Here is a 17,132-nt window from a genome sequence, read left to right on the forward strand (position 1 = left end):
CTTTGTTTTTTTTTTCTTTTTTTTTTCCTTGGCTTGTTGACGATAAGATTTACATTTACGCGATGAAAAGTAGCGAAACATTTTCTCTCATGAACTTGGTGGACTTTAATTGTGAGCTTTCATTGACGATTTTGGTCTGGCCGATCCGGATAGGTGTTAGAACAGCAGCTACACCAGCAGCTGATGCCTTTGAGTGACGTCGGTGGCTCGGAGTCCGAATGGTTCGTGTCCGATCAAGAGGAGGAGCTGATACGTCTGCTCTCAGCCTCAGAGAGCGAACAACCGTCTCAGAGAACTTCCGATTTGCTGTTACTCATGTAGCCGAAGCATTGATTTTTACACCTATTTCGTTCGGTTCTCGATGAACCTGATGTTTACCCTTTCGGTACATTATCGTATCGGGGTCAGAAAGAAAAATTTTAATCACGTCTGTAACCACGTATCTTCGTATAAGCGGACAAAAGCGAAAACAATTGATAATATTTCACTATACAGTACCGAAAGGGTGAAAACAAGACTCGTTATTCTTTTTACACTCTTTTTACAAAAAGAAAAGAAAAAAAATGAATATCTCAAAAAATTCCAACAGCACAATATTAACAAATATTTCCCAAATACTAATTCACTGCGAAGAGAACTTGGTGACGAATTTCTCGACAAATTTGCATTTTACAGTTCTCCTTCTCTTCAAGTATTTATTTTCGAGTTACTATACATCGAAGCATTTATAGCATTATATGATACTAATTAATATAATATTAAGAAATAGTAACACGTGATGCGCTTCTTTGCTACGTTTTTAGTTCACACGCATTCGTATTGTAGATATTCTTGCTCTGCAAACAATTGTATCGTGTTTCACTTGAGTTACTATTATACTTTGTAACATACATCATCATTTCTTTATACATTTTTTTTCTCTCTATATTTTTTTTTGTAATAAAGAAATAAATCATCAAATTTCTATTACGCTACTACATCCTTTACACGAATATCTTAATTCATCCGTGGACAGAAATTTTTTTTAAAACAAAGCAACTTTTAGGTACGTACATTCTACTTGCAAACGTGTGTGCATTAATGATTAATAGCACCGTGCTTTAATGCTTCGTCGACTAATCGAAGATTAATATGTTATTTAAAAGAGTTTGTTAAAGAGAATATGATGATAATAACATTTCTAAGCAGATTTCTTTTCGTTATTTCTAACGATATTCAGATTTTGGACGTAACGATTTTCAGTTTTTAACGATAATTAATAAGACGTACGAAATAAATGCAAATAAAGTGAAATACCTGGAAAATATGGTCAAATATTCTTAACGATCTTGCGATGGATATCGAAGAGATAAAATAAGTTGTCGAAAAGGAAATTAGTTTTATGCGTGCCTTATTTTCTAATATCGTTTTACAGCGATTGATTTAATATCTTTTCAAACATTTTATCTAGAGTCTAGTTATAGCATTAGAAGTTGACTAACAATATTTAAAGAAAAAATGTTAACTTTTCTCAAGGTTCTTGTGCAGCAGAACATATCATCGCCATCATTTTATTCAAAACACAAGTGATAACAATTGCATTAACACCGTAACATATTTTCTATTTCATTCGCAGTGCAATAATCTAAAAATCACGTAATTGACAACTTAATACGCGGTAATATTCGATAAAAGGGAAAGAAATAGCGATGAAAATTATATGATTTTTAGATATCCATTCATTAATAATTCTTACATCCATTTTCAACGATGAGTACGAAGAAACAGTACCCAGATCGTCGCATGTAATAGCGAGTGGAACATGTAATAATTTGCTTTATCTTTTCGTCTTCAGGTGATGGTAACCAACGTGACGTCCCTGCTGAAAACAGTGAAAGCTGTCGAAGATGAGCACACTCGTGGCACCAGGGCTCTGGAATCAACCATCGAGGCGATAGCTCAAGAAATACGCGCCTTGAACACTCCAGAGACGCAGAAGATCAACGTGACACCCGAAGATCTGGTTCGATGCACTAAGAGTATCACCATTTCAACCGCCAAAGCTGTAGCTGCCGGAAATAGTTGTAAACAGGATGACATAATTGCGGCTGCAAACATGGGACGAAAGGCTATCAGCGACATGCTGACCATTTGTAAAGGAGCAGCGTATAATTGCGCAGAAACAGCTGAATTGAGAGAAAGAACTCTTCAGGCTGGTCACGACGTCGCTCTTAATTATAGGGAATTGTTGCAAGCTATATTACAAATATCTTCAAGATCTGGTGATGCGAAACATACTTTGCCACCCATTAGTAGAAAGATCGCTCAGAGCGTTACCGAATTGGTGGCTGTGGCTGAATTGCTGAAGGGCACCGACTGGGTGGACCCTGATGATCCGACGGTCATTGCAGAAAATGAGTTACTAGGTGCTGCAGCCAGTATCGACGCTGCCGCGAAGAAGCTTGCCAGCTTGAGACCTCGGAGAAGTATACAGGTGAGTCTTTCGAACGATACTGTTGCCGTTCATAGCGGCAATGATTTCTCGTATGATCTGAATTTGCTCGTAGATCTCGTCTCAGTCCAGTAAACAATTTGTCTTATTATTAGCTGTAAAACGGTAGAAATAACGCATAACGTTAAATGTTGTCTCGGTAATCTTCGTTCGCTAGGAAGCAGTCTGATTTCCGTAAGATATGTTTGATATTCTTGGTTGTTTTTTGAAAGAATCGACCAGGAATCAAACATATTATTACGGCGGTCAGGAACATCTTCGGCAGAAATCCACCGACGGTAAGGCGATTATTCACACGTATCATCCAACCGATATGCTAATTCAATGTTGGATTCAATTAAAAAAAAATCATTAATCCTGTAGTTATCTCCTTCCACAAAAGTTTTCATTTTTACTTCATAGGAGGCAAACGAAGATATGAACTTCGACGAAATGATCCTAGAAGCAGCCAAATCGATCGCAGCCGCTACATCGGCTCTTATAAAAGCAGCCAGTGCAGCTCAAAGAGAGCTTATCGCAACAGGAAAGGTTTCTCGAACTCCCCTAACCAGTTCCGACGATGGTCAGTGGTCCGAAGGTCTAATTTCTGCCGCAAGAATGGTCGCAGCTGCAACTCACAGCCTCGTTGAATCTGCAAACGCTCTGGTACAAGGCGTCAGCTCCGAAGAAAAACTAATTTCCAGCGCGAAACAGGTAGCCAGCAGTACGGCACAATTATTGGTCGCTTGCAAAGTAAAAGCTGATCCAGATAGCGAGAGCACGAAACGTCTGCAAGCAGCTGGAAATGCTGTGAAACGCGCCACCGACAATTTAGTACGAGCAGCCCAACAGGCTATTCAGCAAGAAGAAGACAGATCTTTGATCCTAAACCGTAGAATGGTCGGAGGTATCGCTCAGGAGATAAACGCCAGATCAGAGGTCCTTCGCATCGAGAGGGAACTGGAAGAAGCTAGAGGAAGACTCACTGCCATTCGACAGGCCAAGTATAAAAATCGTCCAGATTTAGCTGACACCGATACTGATGCCGAACAGAGTGGCTACGAGAGCACGACCAGATACGAGACCAGAGCTTATGAAACTCACAATCAGTCACAGATGAATTACAACACGTATCAGCAGCATTCTACAACGCACAATATTGGCCAACTCAGTTCCGACAGACAAACTCTGGTTAGCCCGGAAAAGGTTTATTCAACGCAGAGCACGTTAGAAAGGAAAATGAAAGAGAGTCAGTATCGGTCTACAATGGAAAGTCAGTATGGGTCGGTGGAGAAAAAATATAACGAAAGCCAATACGATAGACGGTATGTTTCAGACAGTCCATACCTTGTTACCGAAAAGAAGGTGACTATGGAAAGTTCATCCGGTCAGTACAGTTCTATCGAAAGGAAGATCAATAAGGAAAGTTATAATACCGAGGCAACCATGTTGTAATGATCGCAACATCTTTTGCAAGTCAATTCATTAACAACAATGTTTAGTATAATGATAAGACAACGAAAAACCCAATAACGATCGTTTACACAATATCAGCACGTGCTCAGTTGAGAATAAATTAAGGACTGCCTTCTAGGACGAAAATGACAATCTTTAAAAAAAAATAGGGAAGAATAGGAAGGAAAGAAAGAGTTGATATAGGAAGCGAAAATATGAATACGTGATATGGAAGAAGAATAACTGGCGAAGAAGTAAAAATTCATGAGGGCCTGATGATCAAATAAGAAGTAAGGATCTTCAAATTTACAATTTAAGTTCATAAATTTGGAATATATTCAAGAAAAAGGGGGAGAGGGGTGAGAGTTTATGTTCAAATAACAAAAAACACGCGCGTATTGAAAATTTTACAATTCTTCTCGAGATATTGACAAGCTTACTTGTTTTAGTTTTTATTTTTAAAAGCAATCGTGATAAAATCTTTGTATGATAATCTTTGCGATGAGAAACGGTAGAAAAGTGCCCTTAGATAGAATTAACTGTGTGCTTTCGAAATTAGCCTTTATAAGAATGACTATTGATTGGAATATAACCGTCCACCTTTTCCACAAACTTATTTCTGTCGATCTAATACGAACGATGCCACAAAAAAGTGCACGTGATATATTTCCACCATTTTGCATCGACGATTCTTAATATTTTGATAACATATTCGTTTTCGATCTTTTGAGACATCTTTTTGAAAATATATTCGAAAGATTTATAAGAATATTTGTATTTATAATTGAAGGAGAATTTGGCGGGGAATCTACATTCTCCGAAATATGTATTCGTATTTAACATATATAAAAAATTGGATAATTATACGAAATCCAGCGAGAAAGAAAGATGTTTGTTCAAACCGATGTTTCTTTCTTCTATTCTTTGATTTTATTGACAAGCGATTAATAGCCATCGCATACCTGATTTAATTTAGATCTAATTTATCATAATAGTTTAAGTTTAAGACCACGGATTAACAAGAGAAGCAACATATCATTTAATTTTATTAACTTTCTGACACCATGTGGCCTGATCCTATGGTGTCTCCGTCTCTTTATCCTTAATATTTTCCGTTCTTCTTAATATTTTTCTTAACATTATCGTTGTAAGTGCGTCTCTTTTCGTTCTGGAATCTAATCGTTGCTTAAACTTACGTTTCTTCTGTATCGCGCGCTCTTTACCATTCGCTCGCGGTGGCTTGTTTTCAATAATTTCGCTCGTTAGACTTTTCGAGTCAGGACTGTCCAACTGAATTCAGAGGTTTTGAACGAGATCTTGAACACATAATACGAAATCTTATTGTACGTGAGTAGTACATAGACTGATCCTGTTCATTGACATCAAGATTGAATAGCGAAAGATTCATGGAGAGGTAGATCCAAGTAGTACGCTGAACATGCAACAATTGTATCATAATAAAAATTGAATTGAATATTTTGTCATGGAACGTTCTGGAGTAGGCAATTTATTTTTATTACTGCAAATATCGAGCTTTTCGAATAGAAGAAGTATATATTAACTCGTAAGTTAATTTAAAATGCAACATTTAAAGGGGTTCATCGAAGTTGCAAGATTGTAAATATTCTAATGAAATTTGTATAGAAATGTCAACAACGTTATATAAAAGCAAAGTGCTAATAAGAATTGCAAATAAAATCAATCTAAATCTTTAATCCTTGATAAGAAACTAGGTACAAGATCTTTGGTTTCCTTACAATGATACGAATTATTGTAATTATTCTTTTCTGACATAAAAGTCATAGCGAAATAATCTATCGAGTATGATTATTTCAATATTGAGATATAGTAAATGATTGCAAAGTATTTATTTCAATCATGGATTTGTATAAAAAAAGATCAAATTTTACATGTAAGAATTCGATAATTTTATATATTTTTACAAATTTGTCATAATTTTATCTACGAATTTTATATGACACGTAAATTCTCAACTAGTGTAACCTTATTTGTTCTAAACATGAATTTCTTTTGCATTAGCTTTTAATAATGATTTCTTGCTTAATGCTCTTTATTGAGACTCTTTATTATAGAAATAAGATTGCAGTCTAAAACTAAAGAGAAATTTTCACACGAAGAATGTAATTAAGAAGAATAGACACGATAAAAAGGAAAGTGCTTAAAAACATGATATTATACTTTGAAAAGAATTATCTCAAACAAGGCGTTGAAGCGTGAAAATGCTCTTAGAAAATTTTGATTGGAAGGTCGATGGTTGGACAGACCTGTTCCAAGTGATAGATTAGTGCAATTATCATTAGTCTTTCGAAGGTCAAGGAAGAATTTGTAAATACATAGATGTTAAATATTTCGCGTAACAATTCAGTGTCTTGACGATGAGTCGATAAATGGGTGAAAAAAAGTGCCTGAGTCTAATGAGCTACCGCTTTTTTCACATGCTCGTAGCAAACTCGTAGGATTCTCGAATATTACCAAAAAAAAAAAAAGAAAAAAACTGATGCTTTACTAATGTTCGATAGTATAATCATAAAACGAAAACAAAAAAAAAAGAAAAAGGAGACAAGATGAAGGAAGAATCCCTTTGCATGAAAAGATCGTTTTCAAAAAGAAAAAACAAGCGAAGAGGTAAATTTGTATTATCGAACTCTTGCAAAGGGATCTACAGATATATATGTATACATTATTGCATTTAGTGTTATATATTTTCAGAACGATTGCCAATCGTGTTTTTATTTTATATACGTATACATTATACTTATAGGTGTGTGCCATGATATATAGAAAATTATATGTATAGATATAAATATAAACGAAAGGAATTATACAATATATAGATTCTCTACATATATTATATATTAAATATATATGTGCCGTTAATATATTAAGAAGAAACAAAGAGCAACGAGAGAGAAAAATCGACAGTTTTTAAAGCTTTGTATTCATTGGTTTTTGATGATTCAGATTTATATACAGGATATTTTTAATCGTTATATTTAGTACAATCGATTAAGTTTTATCGTGGAATGTTACAAATTGTAATATCATATTACATTATTACATTATATTATATTATATTATATTATATTATATTATATTATATTATACTGTATTAATTATATTATATTAGTATTGATTTATTCTTATCATTAGTTATAATGCTGCTACACATGTGTGTGCTACATACAATTAGGAGATGATTATGATAATGGATATCGTTTTATTATAATTATATTACGGCAGAACATTCACAAATATAGATATGTTAGCTTTACTTACATTGAAATTAATAAAGAATTTCTAACATTTCGTTGATGTATCATTAAGAATGTATGTTTCCATGTGCATGTAAGACAAAAGTGCGAAGCGTATGATTTAAACAGGACATTCTATTTTAATTTATTGGATTATGTAGTCTCTTTTTCAGGCTGATAGCTTGATCGAATTGAATTGAGTTAACAATGATACACGATAATATGAATTCAATAGATGTAACAAGATCTTGATCGTTTCTACGCCACGTCTGTAACGATGGCGTATCAAAAACTGCGAGGAAAGATTTAACGACTATTTTTCAGCCACGACTTCGTTCAATGCTTTTATTATAAACCTTGGGAGAATGAAGGCGGCTCGGTGCACATCGTCGTCATAATACTTCATGTTCATTTCATCGAGTTCGCTGTGACTGAAAACTTTCTTCGGTTCTTTGAAGTTCGTTTCCTGAAGATGTATTTATCTTTTTATTTGTCTGTTTACGTAGAAGGACTAACGAAAAGAAGAAAAGAAAAATTAAAGAATGTACTTACAGGGTTTAATCCTCCAAGCACGAATCCAATTTGCCCTGTGGGGTAGGTAGGCACGGAAACAATACCATAAGTTGCAACCGCAAATAAGGACTTGCAATGTTGCAATGTTTGTGTCACATGGCTGAGATTCAACCATGCAGTACCCGCTTGGCTGCAAACGATTCCACCAGGTTTCAACGCATTTTTCATTAAATTGAAGTACGATTCGTGGAATAGGCACTCTGCTGGACCTACATTCGTAAACATTTTATTACCTCATTTCATTACACGTAAGAAAATACTCCTATTGTACATTTTCCGATCGTTTTCCATTAATAAAACTGGATCAAAGTATATTATACTATCGATCAAAATCTAAATGTATCAAGAAACGAACTGTAATTAACAAAAATTTACTTACCGATAGGATCGCTACTATCAGTAATTATAACGTCAAATTCTCCAATGTGTCGCTGCAGGAACTGGAAACCATCGCCCACGTTAAGGGTGACTTTAGGATGATCGAGTCCCACACCCATCGTAGGCAAATACTTTCTGGATACCTCTAGTACTTTCGAGTCGATTTCGACTTGCACGATTCGTTCTACTAGCGGATGTTTCGCAACTTCACGAGCAACCCCGCCGTCACCACCTCCAACTATTAACACCTGACAAGGAAATAATCGAAGCAAGAAGAGATATGAATACAAAATACGATACCTTTTCAATAACTATAACGTTTTTCAAAATATTTAACGTATGCAAGATCTTACAGTTTTCGGATTTGGATGGCTGCACAACGGTAGAAATGCGATCATCTCCTGATACGAAAATTCGTCTTTCTCCGTGCATTGTATGATACCATCTAAAATTAGGGTCCTTCCGTGCGATTTCCTGTATGCGTGCAATTAAAACAAATTCCTTTTGAAACAACAGCGAACGACTAACTTTCTGCTTTTTGCGCTTTCTTTTCTCTTCTTAGAATCTGACATATTTCGCTAGATCAGTAGATTTATACATTCTTTATACATATTTTTTCGCTCTTTGCGTTAATACCAAGTTGTAAGAAATAATAGAAGTAGAAAGCACCGTGTTACGGCAACAGTTATCAAGAGAATTATATATTTCGTATAAGAGAGAGATTAGATATATCGTAACTTACAAAAGATAAACTTCTAAGACTGAATTACACCATAAAAAGCATTGATACAACTAAATTATGATAGTAATCGTTCGTATTTTTGCAAGTAAAAAATATCGGTCTTAAAAATAACACGACGATACGGCGTTATTATTAGCTTTTTCGTGTCGTTTAAAGGAAACTCTAAGTTGAAGACCATCTTATTTGTTTTCTTGCCTCTACCTTCCTTAACAGCTATGTCGTGCCTGCCCCTCGATGTTTTTTACTATATTATAAAAAAATGTTCTCAAAACCAACTGTTAAAAATCACTCAAAAGTAACTGTGAGACTCGATAAGAAAGAAAGATTAAAGAAAACTTGTTACGCTCGTTTTTAAAAAATACTCGTTTATAAAAAATACTTTGCTACTGTCGTCCGATGGTAAAGTATAAAAAGTCGATTTCCTCTTCGACCTAACTGTTATAACGTAGGGATCTAAGTGTCATAAACCTCCAACGCATATTTAGTTTTCTCCAATTATTTTTCCAATGAAAAATCGATATCTTTTACGTTTAAAGAAAATAGAAAGAGTAGAATATTTACGTGTCGATCACCATCACTTCTTGATACTCCGATCGTTCTCGATGAATTACGTCGAGGACCTCGAGAGACAATGAAACACCTGGCCACAGATCGTTGTTAATTTCACTGAACCATCCAGGTTTGATCGCATCCATTTCTTCACTTACGCAAGTTTCGGTTGGCGAACCAGTATCTGTTCTTGTTTCACGATTCGACTGCAAGTAGACACTGTCGGTCGGTTAATCGTGGACGAGGAAAATAAAAGTGCCAACTTTTTTATGTGGCCAAACATGTTTCCCTACGATACGGATCGCCACTTCCACTCCCTCTGGAGCGAAGCTCGAAGGAAGAAATGGTGAAACTCGTTTGTCACCTGTGTATTCGTGCTGGTAGCATTCGGCCGCTGACACGGTATAAGTGTCACGGTTTAAATGTCTTTGCAATGTCATTTGTTAAATTATTTGAAAGGGCTTGTTTGTAAAAGAATAGCTTAAATTATGTTAGATAGTATTGGCTTGGCGATTCTTGTTTCTTGAAATAATTTTGTTGGAGATACGAAGGAATAGAAAGAGTTCAGAGTTAATCGATGATGTGCCATTAATGCATTTCTAGGATCTTTCAAATAAATAAGGTTTCGATCGAAGCTGTACCATAGGAGAACGAAATAAAATGTAATTCTAATTTTTTGCTTGATTGTGCGTTTCCGACTTTCGATATTTATTGTATGTGACAACCTGTATTTACTACTAAATACTACGTCCTTGTAATGTATTAATTCGAATGAACTTCAATGGAAGTTTCAACACGTAAAATTTGCAATAATAGTAATTCACCATATTTAGTTAATATTGATAGTAATAGCTAAAGAAAGATTTAAGACAATATCACTTTGATCACGCAATACCTAAAATACGAAAGCGGAGATCTACTTGGCTTCTACTCAAAAACAAGCTAGAGAAATGTTGTCTTCAAATGTTAATTATTTTTTTAAATACCAACTTCACTAAAAGTAAAAACACTCAAAACGATTCACAGTACTCGATATCAAATCCAGATCATCACACAGAATGGGTCCAAGAATCGCTTCAACCCCTTCGACGAACTTCTCTGTAATTCGATATTTATTTGCAAATTAAAAGTAAAATTACGACACTATCAGCACGAATAGCGACAAATAATAATTTACATTCTGCCAAAACTAACAAATTCAAATTCAAATTACTTTACCGATAAATACAAATCACCAGGGTAACCCGAAGAAAGAATTATTTCAGCCGCACCACAGCGTATAACCACACCATACGATCCTTCCAACCGAATTGAAATGCAGAAAGAGCGAGAAGCGAACGGTGTACAGTGTAAAAGTGACGACGAAGCAACGAGCAGACCTTCGAAACGGAAACACGAGCGAGAATGGAAAGTAGACGGGAGTTTACTTGCCAAACGGATGATGGCCTTTATCAGCCTCCGTCCCTCTGCTCCCAGATAATGACGGTTCAACCACGGACAAGATAACTTGTCTGCGCTGTAGTATGCGTTGCCGAAACGGAAATCGGTTTCCTAATTCCAACTGATGGAAAATATTCGGAAAATTCGGAGAAAAGGCGACAAAAGATAAAAGAAAAGCTCAGGAATCTTCCTCTGTCTTGTTATCGTTGCGATAACGATAATGCTTCGTAGATTATATGACGATACATATTTATATTGTAACTGTTTTGAACTTTAATCCTTTCCATCTCTCCATTAGCCTAAAACAAATAACACAGTCAACTCAAAAGACAACATTTAAATATAGAAGTATCGTTCATCGCTGCAATCATTTCCTCTTTTAAAGTCCAAATTCACGTAAACCTATTTAATTGGCAACTGAAGTCATTATCCTCTTGTTAACTAAATAGATAATTCCCCTCCGAAGGGGAAAATTAGGAAAATTAGGAAGGGGAAAATAGCTGTTAAACGTTTAGCTATTTACATTCAAGATCATATATAATTAGCTATTTATGTACATCGTTTTCTATTTTAACGCTGCACTAGAACTAAAAGATTATTTCTGCTTTTTATCATTCAGGGGATAAGTTGTTTTCCTACGGAGTTGCCTTTTTAATTTTAAATTTGATAGAAATGTAAACAAAATGATAATGATAATAAATAGCAGTAATTTGACTCTTCGTTAAAAATTTACATTTTATCGTTATCATTAAAAAATTTCATAATTTTGGGTAAAAAAAACAAACAAACAATCGAATAAATCATTTTAGTTTGATAGATACGGAAAATCTCTCTCTTTCTCTCATTCTCTCTTTGTTAAAGAGAAGCAAAGGTTACATGGTCATTTCCTCGTGTCTCGTTTTAAACTCGTCCCACGATACCTTTATCCAGAACGTTTTCCTCAACTTATCGAAATGCATTCATCAAACGTAACTAATTTCATCAAATCGGAATTAATGAGGCCAACACGTGCGAGATTAAGCAAGTTCGACCATGACGTGGTCGGTATCTAAAGTCAAGGTCAATGTAATCACAGATCTGATTTAGCTTCGTAAAATTGAAGTAATTGTGATATGAGATTACGTGAATTTTTTTAATGTTACTAATTATAAAAGATTTTGTTGTTATTCAATTTATGAAATAACAACTTCTACTACTTTGCTACGGTAATAAAAATAGAGCGTCTTTATTCGGAAAAAAGAATTTTGAGAAACTTAAAATAAAGAAACATACAAATAATTGGAACATTACAATATTTTGCAAATAAAAAACAAAGATACGACACAACTAATTTTACAATAATCTCATATAACTAACGCAATAATATTATTTGTATTGTATACGAAAACGTATACAAAAAAATTATACTAGATTCCGAATGTAAATTAGCATATAACCAATAGAGTTCGAAAGAATTACACCATTTTTGAAGTTTGAATTTAAATGCCACTATGAACGCGCTTTAATAGAGCGCCCTAACCAAAGCAGTGCCGCAAATTTTGCGGCAACGTTGCGTTCGCATGTTTCAATCGTTTGACACGATATTTGTGCGATTTTTAAATTTAATAGAAAACGTAAACTAAACTTCCTGCAATACTTATCAAATGCCAAATTTTTGAATTTATTATCGCTTTAAAACTTAAAGTAACATGTCTATGCTCGCAGAACCACGTCGAAAACAAAAATGGACACTAAACCCACGAGGAAAAGAATGGAGCGAAGGTTTGTAAATATTTGAATTTATTCGATTTTACTTAAAAAAAGTAGTATAATGTTGTATCTTCGAAACATCGTAGTGACATTTGTATGTTTCTGCAGATTCGAACAAATTCGGGCAGAAAATGTTGGAAAAGATGGGATGGACAAGTGGCAAAGGACTCGGAGCAAACGAACAAGGTATAACGGAGCACGTGCGTGTATCGGTTAAAAATGATACAACAGGTAAATATAATTAACAATTAGATTTTTACATTAACTCTGCTTATCGTCACTAATTCGTATTTTAACTATTTTGAATTTAATTCCAATGATCTAGAATTAACCTAGAAACGAAATTGCAAAACTTTAAGGAAATCAAAATTGTTAAAGTGAAATGAAATTGCTGCCTTTCTCTTAGTATTCTAATTTCTAATGTTTTTAATATAATTTGTCATTATCTAGATAGTTGCAATATTAGTTATATTGAGAAACATTAATGAAAAATGGATTGTTCCTATAGGTATTGGATATAAACAGGATGCCTTAGACGAAGCATGGACAGAGCATCAAGATAGCTTTAACGACTTTTTACAGAAGCTTCAACAAAATGAATGTCACAATGTAGCGCAAACAGAGGAAAGCAAAGGTGTATTAAGTGGAAAATCGTTAGAATTGAAATCTAAACAAAGCCGTGCTCGTGTTCAGTAAGTATTATTTATGTACATATAATGTATTAGACATACCATTATTTTATTCTCTTCTTGTCTTTTTTTCTCTTATTACTATTACTAGTTATCAAAAATTTACAAGGGGGAAAGATGTAAATAAATATAGTTCAAAGGATTTAGCAAATATATTTGGCCAAAAAGAATTGAATATAAATAAAAGTAATAAAGATAAACAAGGCAATGCCGAAGAAAACTTTGATTCAGTTGGCACTTGTGATAACAGAAACGGTATTATTACTATAAATGGTGGTAATATGGCAGAATATTTTATGAAGAAAGGTCAGGATTTTTCTCTGGCATGTAAGAATAAAAAACAACAGGAGGACGATATAGAAGAGGAATCTGAATATGCTGGATTTGGATTTGCATCAACATCTAGAAAAGTAAAATGCCATGATAATAAGGAAAGCATGGAAGTTAAAAGTGTTTGTAATTATGCTTTTGAAAATCCCTGTGTAGAATTAAATAGCCCTGAAAATACTTCAAATTTTAATATTGAATCTAAATTTTCTAAGAAAAAAAAACTTGATGACAATGAATTACGTTTAAGCAGCAAGGTTAAGAAATTTAAAGAGAACAATGTAAATGAAAAAAGGTGTGAGAGTGGTATTATCAATGCCGGCTTAAATTTAGAATGTCAAGCTGATGAAGTTTGTAATGGAAAAGAATTTGAAATATCTAGAGTACAATTTGGCCTTACAAATTCAGCTTTAGATCTAAGTGATGAAATAAATGATAAGAAAAGAGTAACATTTAATGACCATGTAGAATATAGTACTGATTGTGTAAAAACAAAAAAAACATTAGACAAATTTGAGGTTGAAAATAAGAAAGCTAAAAAGAAGAAAAAATATAACTCTGATGTTAATAGTTCAGTGTTATCTGGTTGTGTTAATGAAGCTTTGGATGTAGGAACACCCGAGGAAGTACATGATAATGAAGTTAATGAACATAAAAGTAAAAAATCTAAAAAAAGAAAAAGAAGTCGATCGAATTTAGAAACAATAGTAGAAACGCCAGAAGAAGAGAAAGCATGTGAAAATGAGACAGAGATTGAGCAAACCAAAATGGAAGATTACATACCTGATGATTGTATACTTGAAGATGTTTCGAGTAAGAAGAAAAAAAGGAAAAAGTATAAAGATAAAATACAAGTTACCACTGAGAATAGATGCGATGAAAAAGAAAGTATGGAAAAAGAAACAGGGGCAAACACAAATGTAATACTTAAGGAAGAAGAGTGCAAAATTAATGAAACTCAAGAAAATATTTCTAAAAGCAAAAAGAAAAAGAAGAAGAAAAATAAAGAGAGATATACCGAGTCAAACTTTGAAAAAGACGAGGATATAACTGAAATTGAAGTTGAACTGGAAAATGTAAAAGCAGAGAAAACAGAATTAGAAACTGCAAAGGCAGGAAAAAAGAAATCTAGAAAGAATGACAATGTAAATGATCTTAGTTCTACAACAAATGTACCGAACAATATAAAAGGCGAAAAGGAAGTTTCAGATAAGGAAAATACGAGAAATATGAATGAAAGTGAAACAGAAAAACCAGAGAAAGACAAAAAATTTATAGATAAATCTGCAAATTATTCCATAGATGGTAAAAAATTTGTGAAACGAAGGGATAAGATATTTACAAATACACGTTTGAAGAAGTCGAATAACAGAAGATCTAATACTTCGTCTAGGCCTGGGAATCAAAGATCCAGAATGACAAAGAAGGTATTGATGTCTCTATTTTACTCAAAGTCAATCTTAGATTTTCCAGGTTCTAACATGCATGAAATAAAAGGATATGGAGCTGATCAACATTAAAGTGTAAAAAAATTGTAAACATGTTTCTAATATTTTGTGCATAATATATACAAGACATTTAAATGATCAGCTATAACGATGTTTATCCAAAGTAACATATTTTTGCAAATGTGCAGAATTTCTTTTATTTATATTTTTATTTATAATGTAATTATTGATAACTATCTTTATATATATGTGTATGCATATACATTATACATATACGCATATTACGTATATATTTACAGGGATGCAATGTTATCCTCTATTTTTACAATTTCCCTTATTTCTGAAGTAAGTTTTTGTTTAAATTTATTTATATTTAATAATTCTTCTTCAGTTACTTGAACTGTACCAGTAGGTATACATTTATTTTCTGTTGAAAGTATAGTATACCCTAGAATTTTTAATTGCGTTATAACTTTTTCTGGATGAAGAAATTCACTTTTAAACTATAACAAATAAAAATAAAGATACATTGTATGAAAATAGAAATCCGTTTGATTAAATTTAAATTGTTGGAATAAAAGGATTTATATTTTAGTACCTTAAAATACGTTCCACTTTCATCCTTTATTTCTTCTACATCTATCGCATTAGCTATTATTGCATCTTCCATTGCAGAATCCAAGTTACAGTCTTTAGAAGCTATAACGAAAGTTACACTATCGAACAAATGTGAAAATGCCGAAGGCTCTATAACTTTGGCACTACAAATTATATACATATAAGTTAACATAATTTGACATTGTAACAAAGTAAATGTACATCTCGGAAGGAAAATTCTAGATTAAATTATAAAAGAGTACTCACTTAAATTTTTTTGATATATGTGCAATATTAGTTTTTACATAAGTAAGTTTGTCAGTTAAAATATGGATAGCAAGCGTAGGTCCTTTCATAATACGCATAGGCAGTATATGACTTTCACCAGTTCGTACATTTTTTATTTTTTCCAAAATTCCTTTTAACGTAGACATTGGCATGTTGGCTTTTCTTGCTTGTTCGACTAAATTTGCTAATTTTGGATTAGTGTTTGGGTCTGAGTTGCCACTTTCTTCAACAAAAAAACAAAATATATATAGTACCTTAAATCTAAAGATATTCACTTAAAACTTTGACTAGATATGTAAAGAAATTTTTTAGGTACATTTTTCAAATGTCAGAAACATACCTACTACTGCAACTTTCATTTTATGTGATAGAGTATTAAATATTTGTGCTCTTGCGGTATCATGTTCTTGTTTCGTAGCTTTAATGTTTTGCCATTTGCTATGACCCGCATATCTTTTGGTTTCTTGAATCAAGATACTTGTATATCTATTATACAACAGAACGTTTCGAAATTTCATTTTGAAAAAGAGAGGTTATGATATTCAGTTGAGCCAGCGCAACTTAGTAGCAGGGAAATTGTTAATTTAATATTGGTATCGACAAGGACAGACGATTCTGGTAATTTCATTTCAATAATTACCATACAATTATAATTTATTATTACGCAACTGTTAAGAGGAATTAAAATACATTTGCTACTAAAATTTTCCCAAATATAAGATACTTCGAGATAGAAGATTGTGTTTGCGGGTATTATTTGTTATTTGGATAAAGCATGTTGCATAATATAACATATCTCCACTTTTCATTACATTTGCCATTCATTTAATACGTAGATGTTTATTTAACGTACTATTGTCTCTGCGTGCTATAATACTGTCATCATATAGAGATAAATTGTGAAAAAATATTCCCGACTAATAGGCGAGTTACAAAAAAAGTTAATTGCTTTTCTAGTTTTTTTAATTTGTAATTTTTTGTTAAGAACGTATACCTAGAACATATATACTTTCTTATAACTATAGGTGTATCTATGCACGATTTTTTAGCACGAAGAATTAAAAACTAGTAAATGAGTTTCGGTTGTTAAATAAAAAAATTTTTAATCTCAATAAAAAAAATTATGATTCGTCCTATTTTATGGCTGTCGCGATA

The 17,132-nt window shown here is 33.2% G+C and overlaps 4 protein-coding genes across 15 annotated transcripts in view; 2 read left to right on the forward strand and 2 right to left on the reverse strand.

Moving 5' to 3' along the window:
- LOC117213510 (talin-1) overlaps positions 1-6,432 on the forward strand; it is a 48,308-nt gene extending 41,876 nt beyond the window's left edge. For 7 of the 8 annotated variants that reach the window (XM_033458901.1, XM_033458900.1, XM_033458906.1 and 4 more), the window contains 2 exons: positions 1,835-2,473; positions 2,894-6,432. In XM_033458901.1, coding sequence (XP_033314792.1) covers positions 1,835-2,473; positions 2,894-3,925 — 1,671 coding nt within the window. In that variant the 3' untranslated portion in view covers positions 3,926-6,432. Of the gene's footprint in view, positions 1-153; positions 862-1,834; positions 2,474-2,893 lie in introns of those variants that run through there. The other variant, XM_033458907.1, reaches the window with a different exon arrangement.
- Positions 6,433-6,729: 297 nt separating this feature from the next.
- LOC117213512 (spermidine synthase) lies at positions 6,730-10,987 on the reverse strand. Of its 3 annotated transcripts, none has more exons than XM_033458914.1 (6): positions 10,653-10,987; positions 9,452-9,658; positions 8,502-8,622; positions 8,150-8,396; positions 7,750-7,979; positions 6,730-7,663 (listed from the first exon to the last, which is right to left on the reverse strand). In XM_033458914.1, the coding sequence occupies exons 2-6, from the start codon at positions 9,583-9,585 to the stop codon at positions 7,511-7,513; spliced, it is 885 nt and encodes a 294-aa protein (XP_033314805.1). In that variant the 5' UTR covers positions 9,586-9,658; positions 10,653-10,987; the 3' UTR covers positions 6,730-7,510. The 3 variants fall into 3 exon arrangements, with proteins under 3 accessions (XP_033314805.1, XP_033314803.1, XP_033314804.1); XM_033458912.1 differs by having other exon boundaries at positions 9,452-9,645; positions 10,658-10,790; XM_033458913.1 differs by having other exon boundaries at positions 9,452-9,645; positions 10,653-10,789.
- Positions 10,988-11,856: 869 nt separating this feature from the next.
- Positions 11,857-15,333, forward strand: LOC117213511 (G patch domain-containing protein 4). Of its 3 annotated transcripts, XM_033458909.1 has the most exons (5): positions 11,857-11,899; positions 12,564-12,640; positions 12,737-12,859; positions 13,137-13,320; positions 13,409-15,164. In XM_033458909.1, the coding sequence occupies exons 2-5, from the start codon at positions 12,568-12,570 to the stop codon at positions 15,162-15,164; spliced, it is 2,136 nt and encodes a 711-aa protein (XP_033314800.1). In that variant the 5' UTR covers positions 11,857-11,899; positions 12,564-12,567. The 3 variants fall into 3 exon arrangements, with proteins under 3 accessions (XP_033314800.1, XP_033314802.1, XP_033314801.1); XM_033458911.1 differs by lacking the exon at positions 11,857-11,899 and having other exon boundaries at positions 13,211-13,320; positions 13,409-15,333; XM_033458910.1 differs by lacking the exon at positions 11,857-11,899 and having other exon boundaries at positions 12,568-12,640; positions 13,409-15,333.
- Positions 15,315-16,541, reverse strand: LOC117213513 (probable transcriptional regulatory protein LMOf2365_1554). The gene is made up of 4 exons (XM_033458915.1): positions 16,318-16,541; positions 15,957-16,200; positions 15,691-15,853; positions 15,315-15,595 (listed from the first exon to the last, which is right to left on the reverse strand). The coding sequence occupies exons 1-4, from the start codon at positions 16,493-16,495 to the stop codon at positions 15,386-15,388; spliced, it is 795 nt and encodes a 264-aa protein (XP_033314806.1). The 5' UTR covers positions 16,496-16,541; the 3' UTR covers positions 15,315-15,385.
- Between the last annotated feature and the right edge of the window lie 591 nt (positions 16,542-17,132).

This window comes from Bombus bifarius, unplaced genomic scaffold (genome assembly GCF_011952205.1).
Source record: "Bombus bifarius isolate JDL3187 unplaced genomic scaffold, Bbif_JDL3187 scf7180000009111, whole genome shotgun sequence".
In the NCBI taxonomy this organism is placed as follows: domain Eukaryota; kingdom Metazoa; phylum Arthropoda; class Insecta; order Hymenoptera; family Apidae; genus Bombus; species Bombus bifarius.

Excerpts from the sequence above, each read along its gene's own strand:
- LOC117213512 (XM_033458914.1), bottom strand. The coding sequence starts at position 9,585 with ATGGATGCGATCAAACCTGGATGGTTCAGTGAAATTAACAACGATCTG. Across the intron at positions 8,623-9,451 it reads GAAGTGATGGTGATCGACAC|GAAATCGCACGGAAGGACCC; the intron begins GTAAATATTCTA and ends GCACGCATACAG. Across the intron at positions 8,397-8,501 it reads GCCATCCAAATCCGAAAACT|GTGTTAATAGTTGGAGGTGG; the intron begins GTAAGATCTTGC and ends TTTCCTTGTCAG.
- LOC117213511 (XM_033458909.1), top strand. The coding sequence starts at position 12,568 with ATGTCTATGCTCGCAGAACCACGTCGAAAACAAAAATGGACACTAAAC. Across the intron at positions 12,860-13,136 it reads GGTTAAAAATGATACAACAG|GTATTGGATATAAACAGGAT; the intron begins GTAAATATAATT and ends TTGTTCCTATAG. Across the intron at positions 13,321-13,408 it reads CAAAGCCGTGCTCGTGTTCA|TTATCAAAAATTTACAAGGG; the intron begins GTAAGTATTATT and ends TACTATTACTAG.
- LOC117213513 (XM_033458915.1), bottom strand. The coding sequence starts at position 16,495 with ATGAAATTTCGAAACGTTCTGTTGTATAATAGATATACAAGTATCTTG. Across the intron at positions 15,854-15,956 it reads CATATATCAAAAAAATTTAA|TGCCAAAGTTATAGAGCCTT; the intron begins GTGAGTACTCTT and ends TATAATTTGTAG. Across the intron at positions 15,596-15,690 it reads AAAGTGGAACGTATTTTAAG|TTTAAAAGTGAATTTCTTCA; the intron begins GTACTAAAATAT and ends TATTTGTTATAG.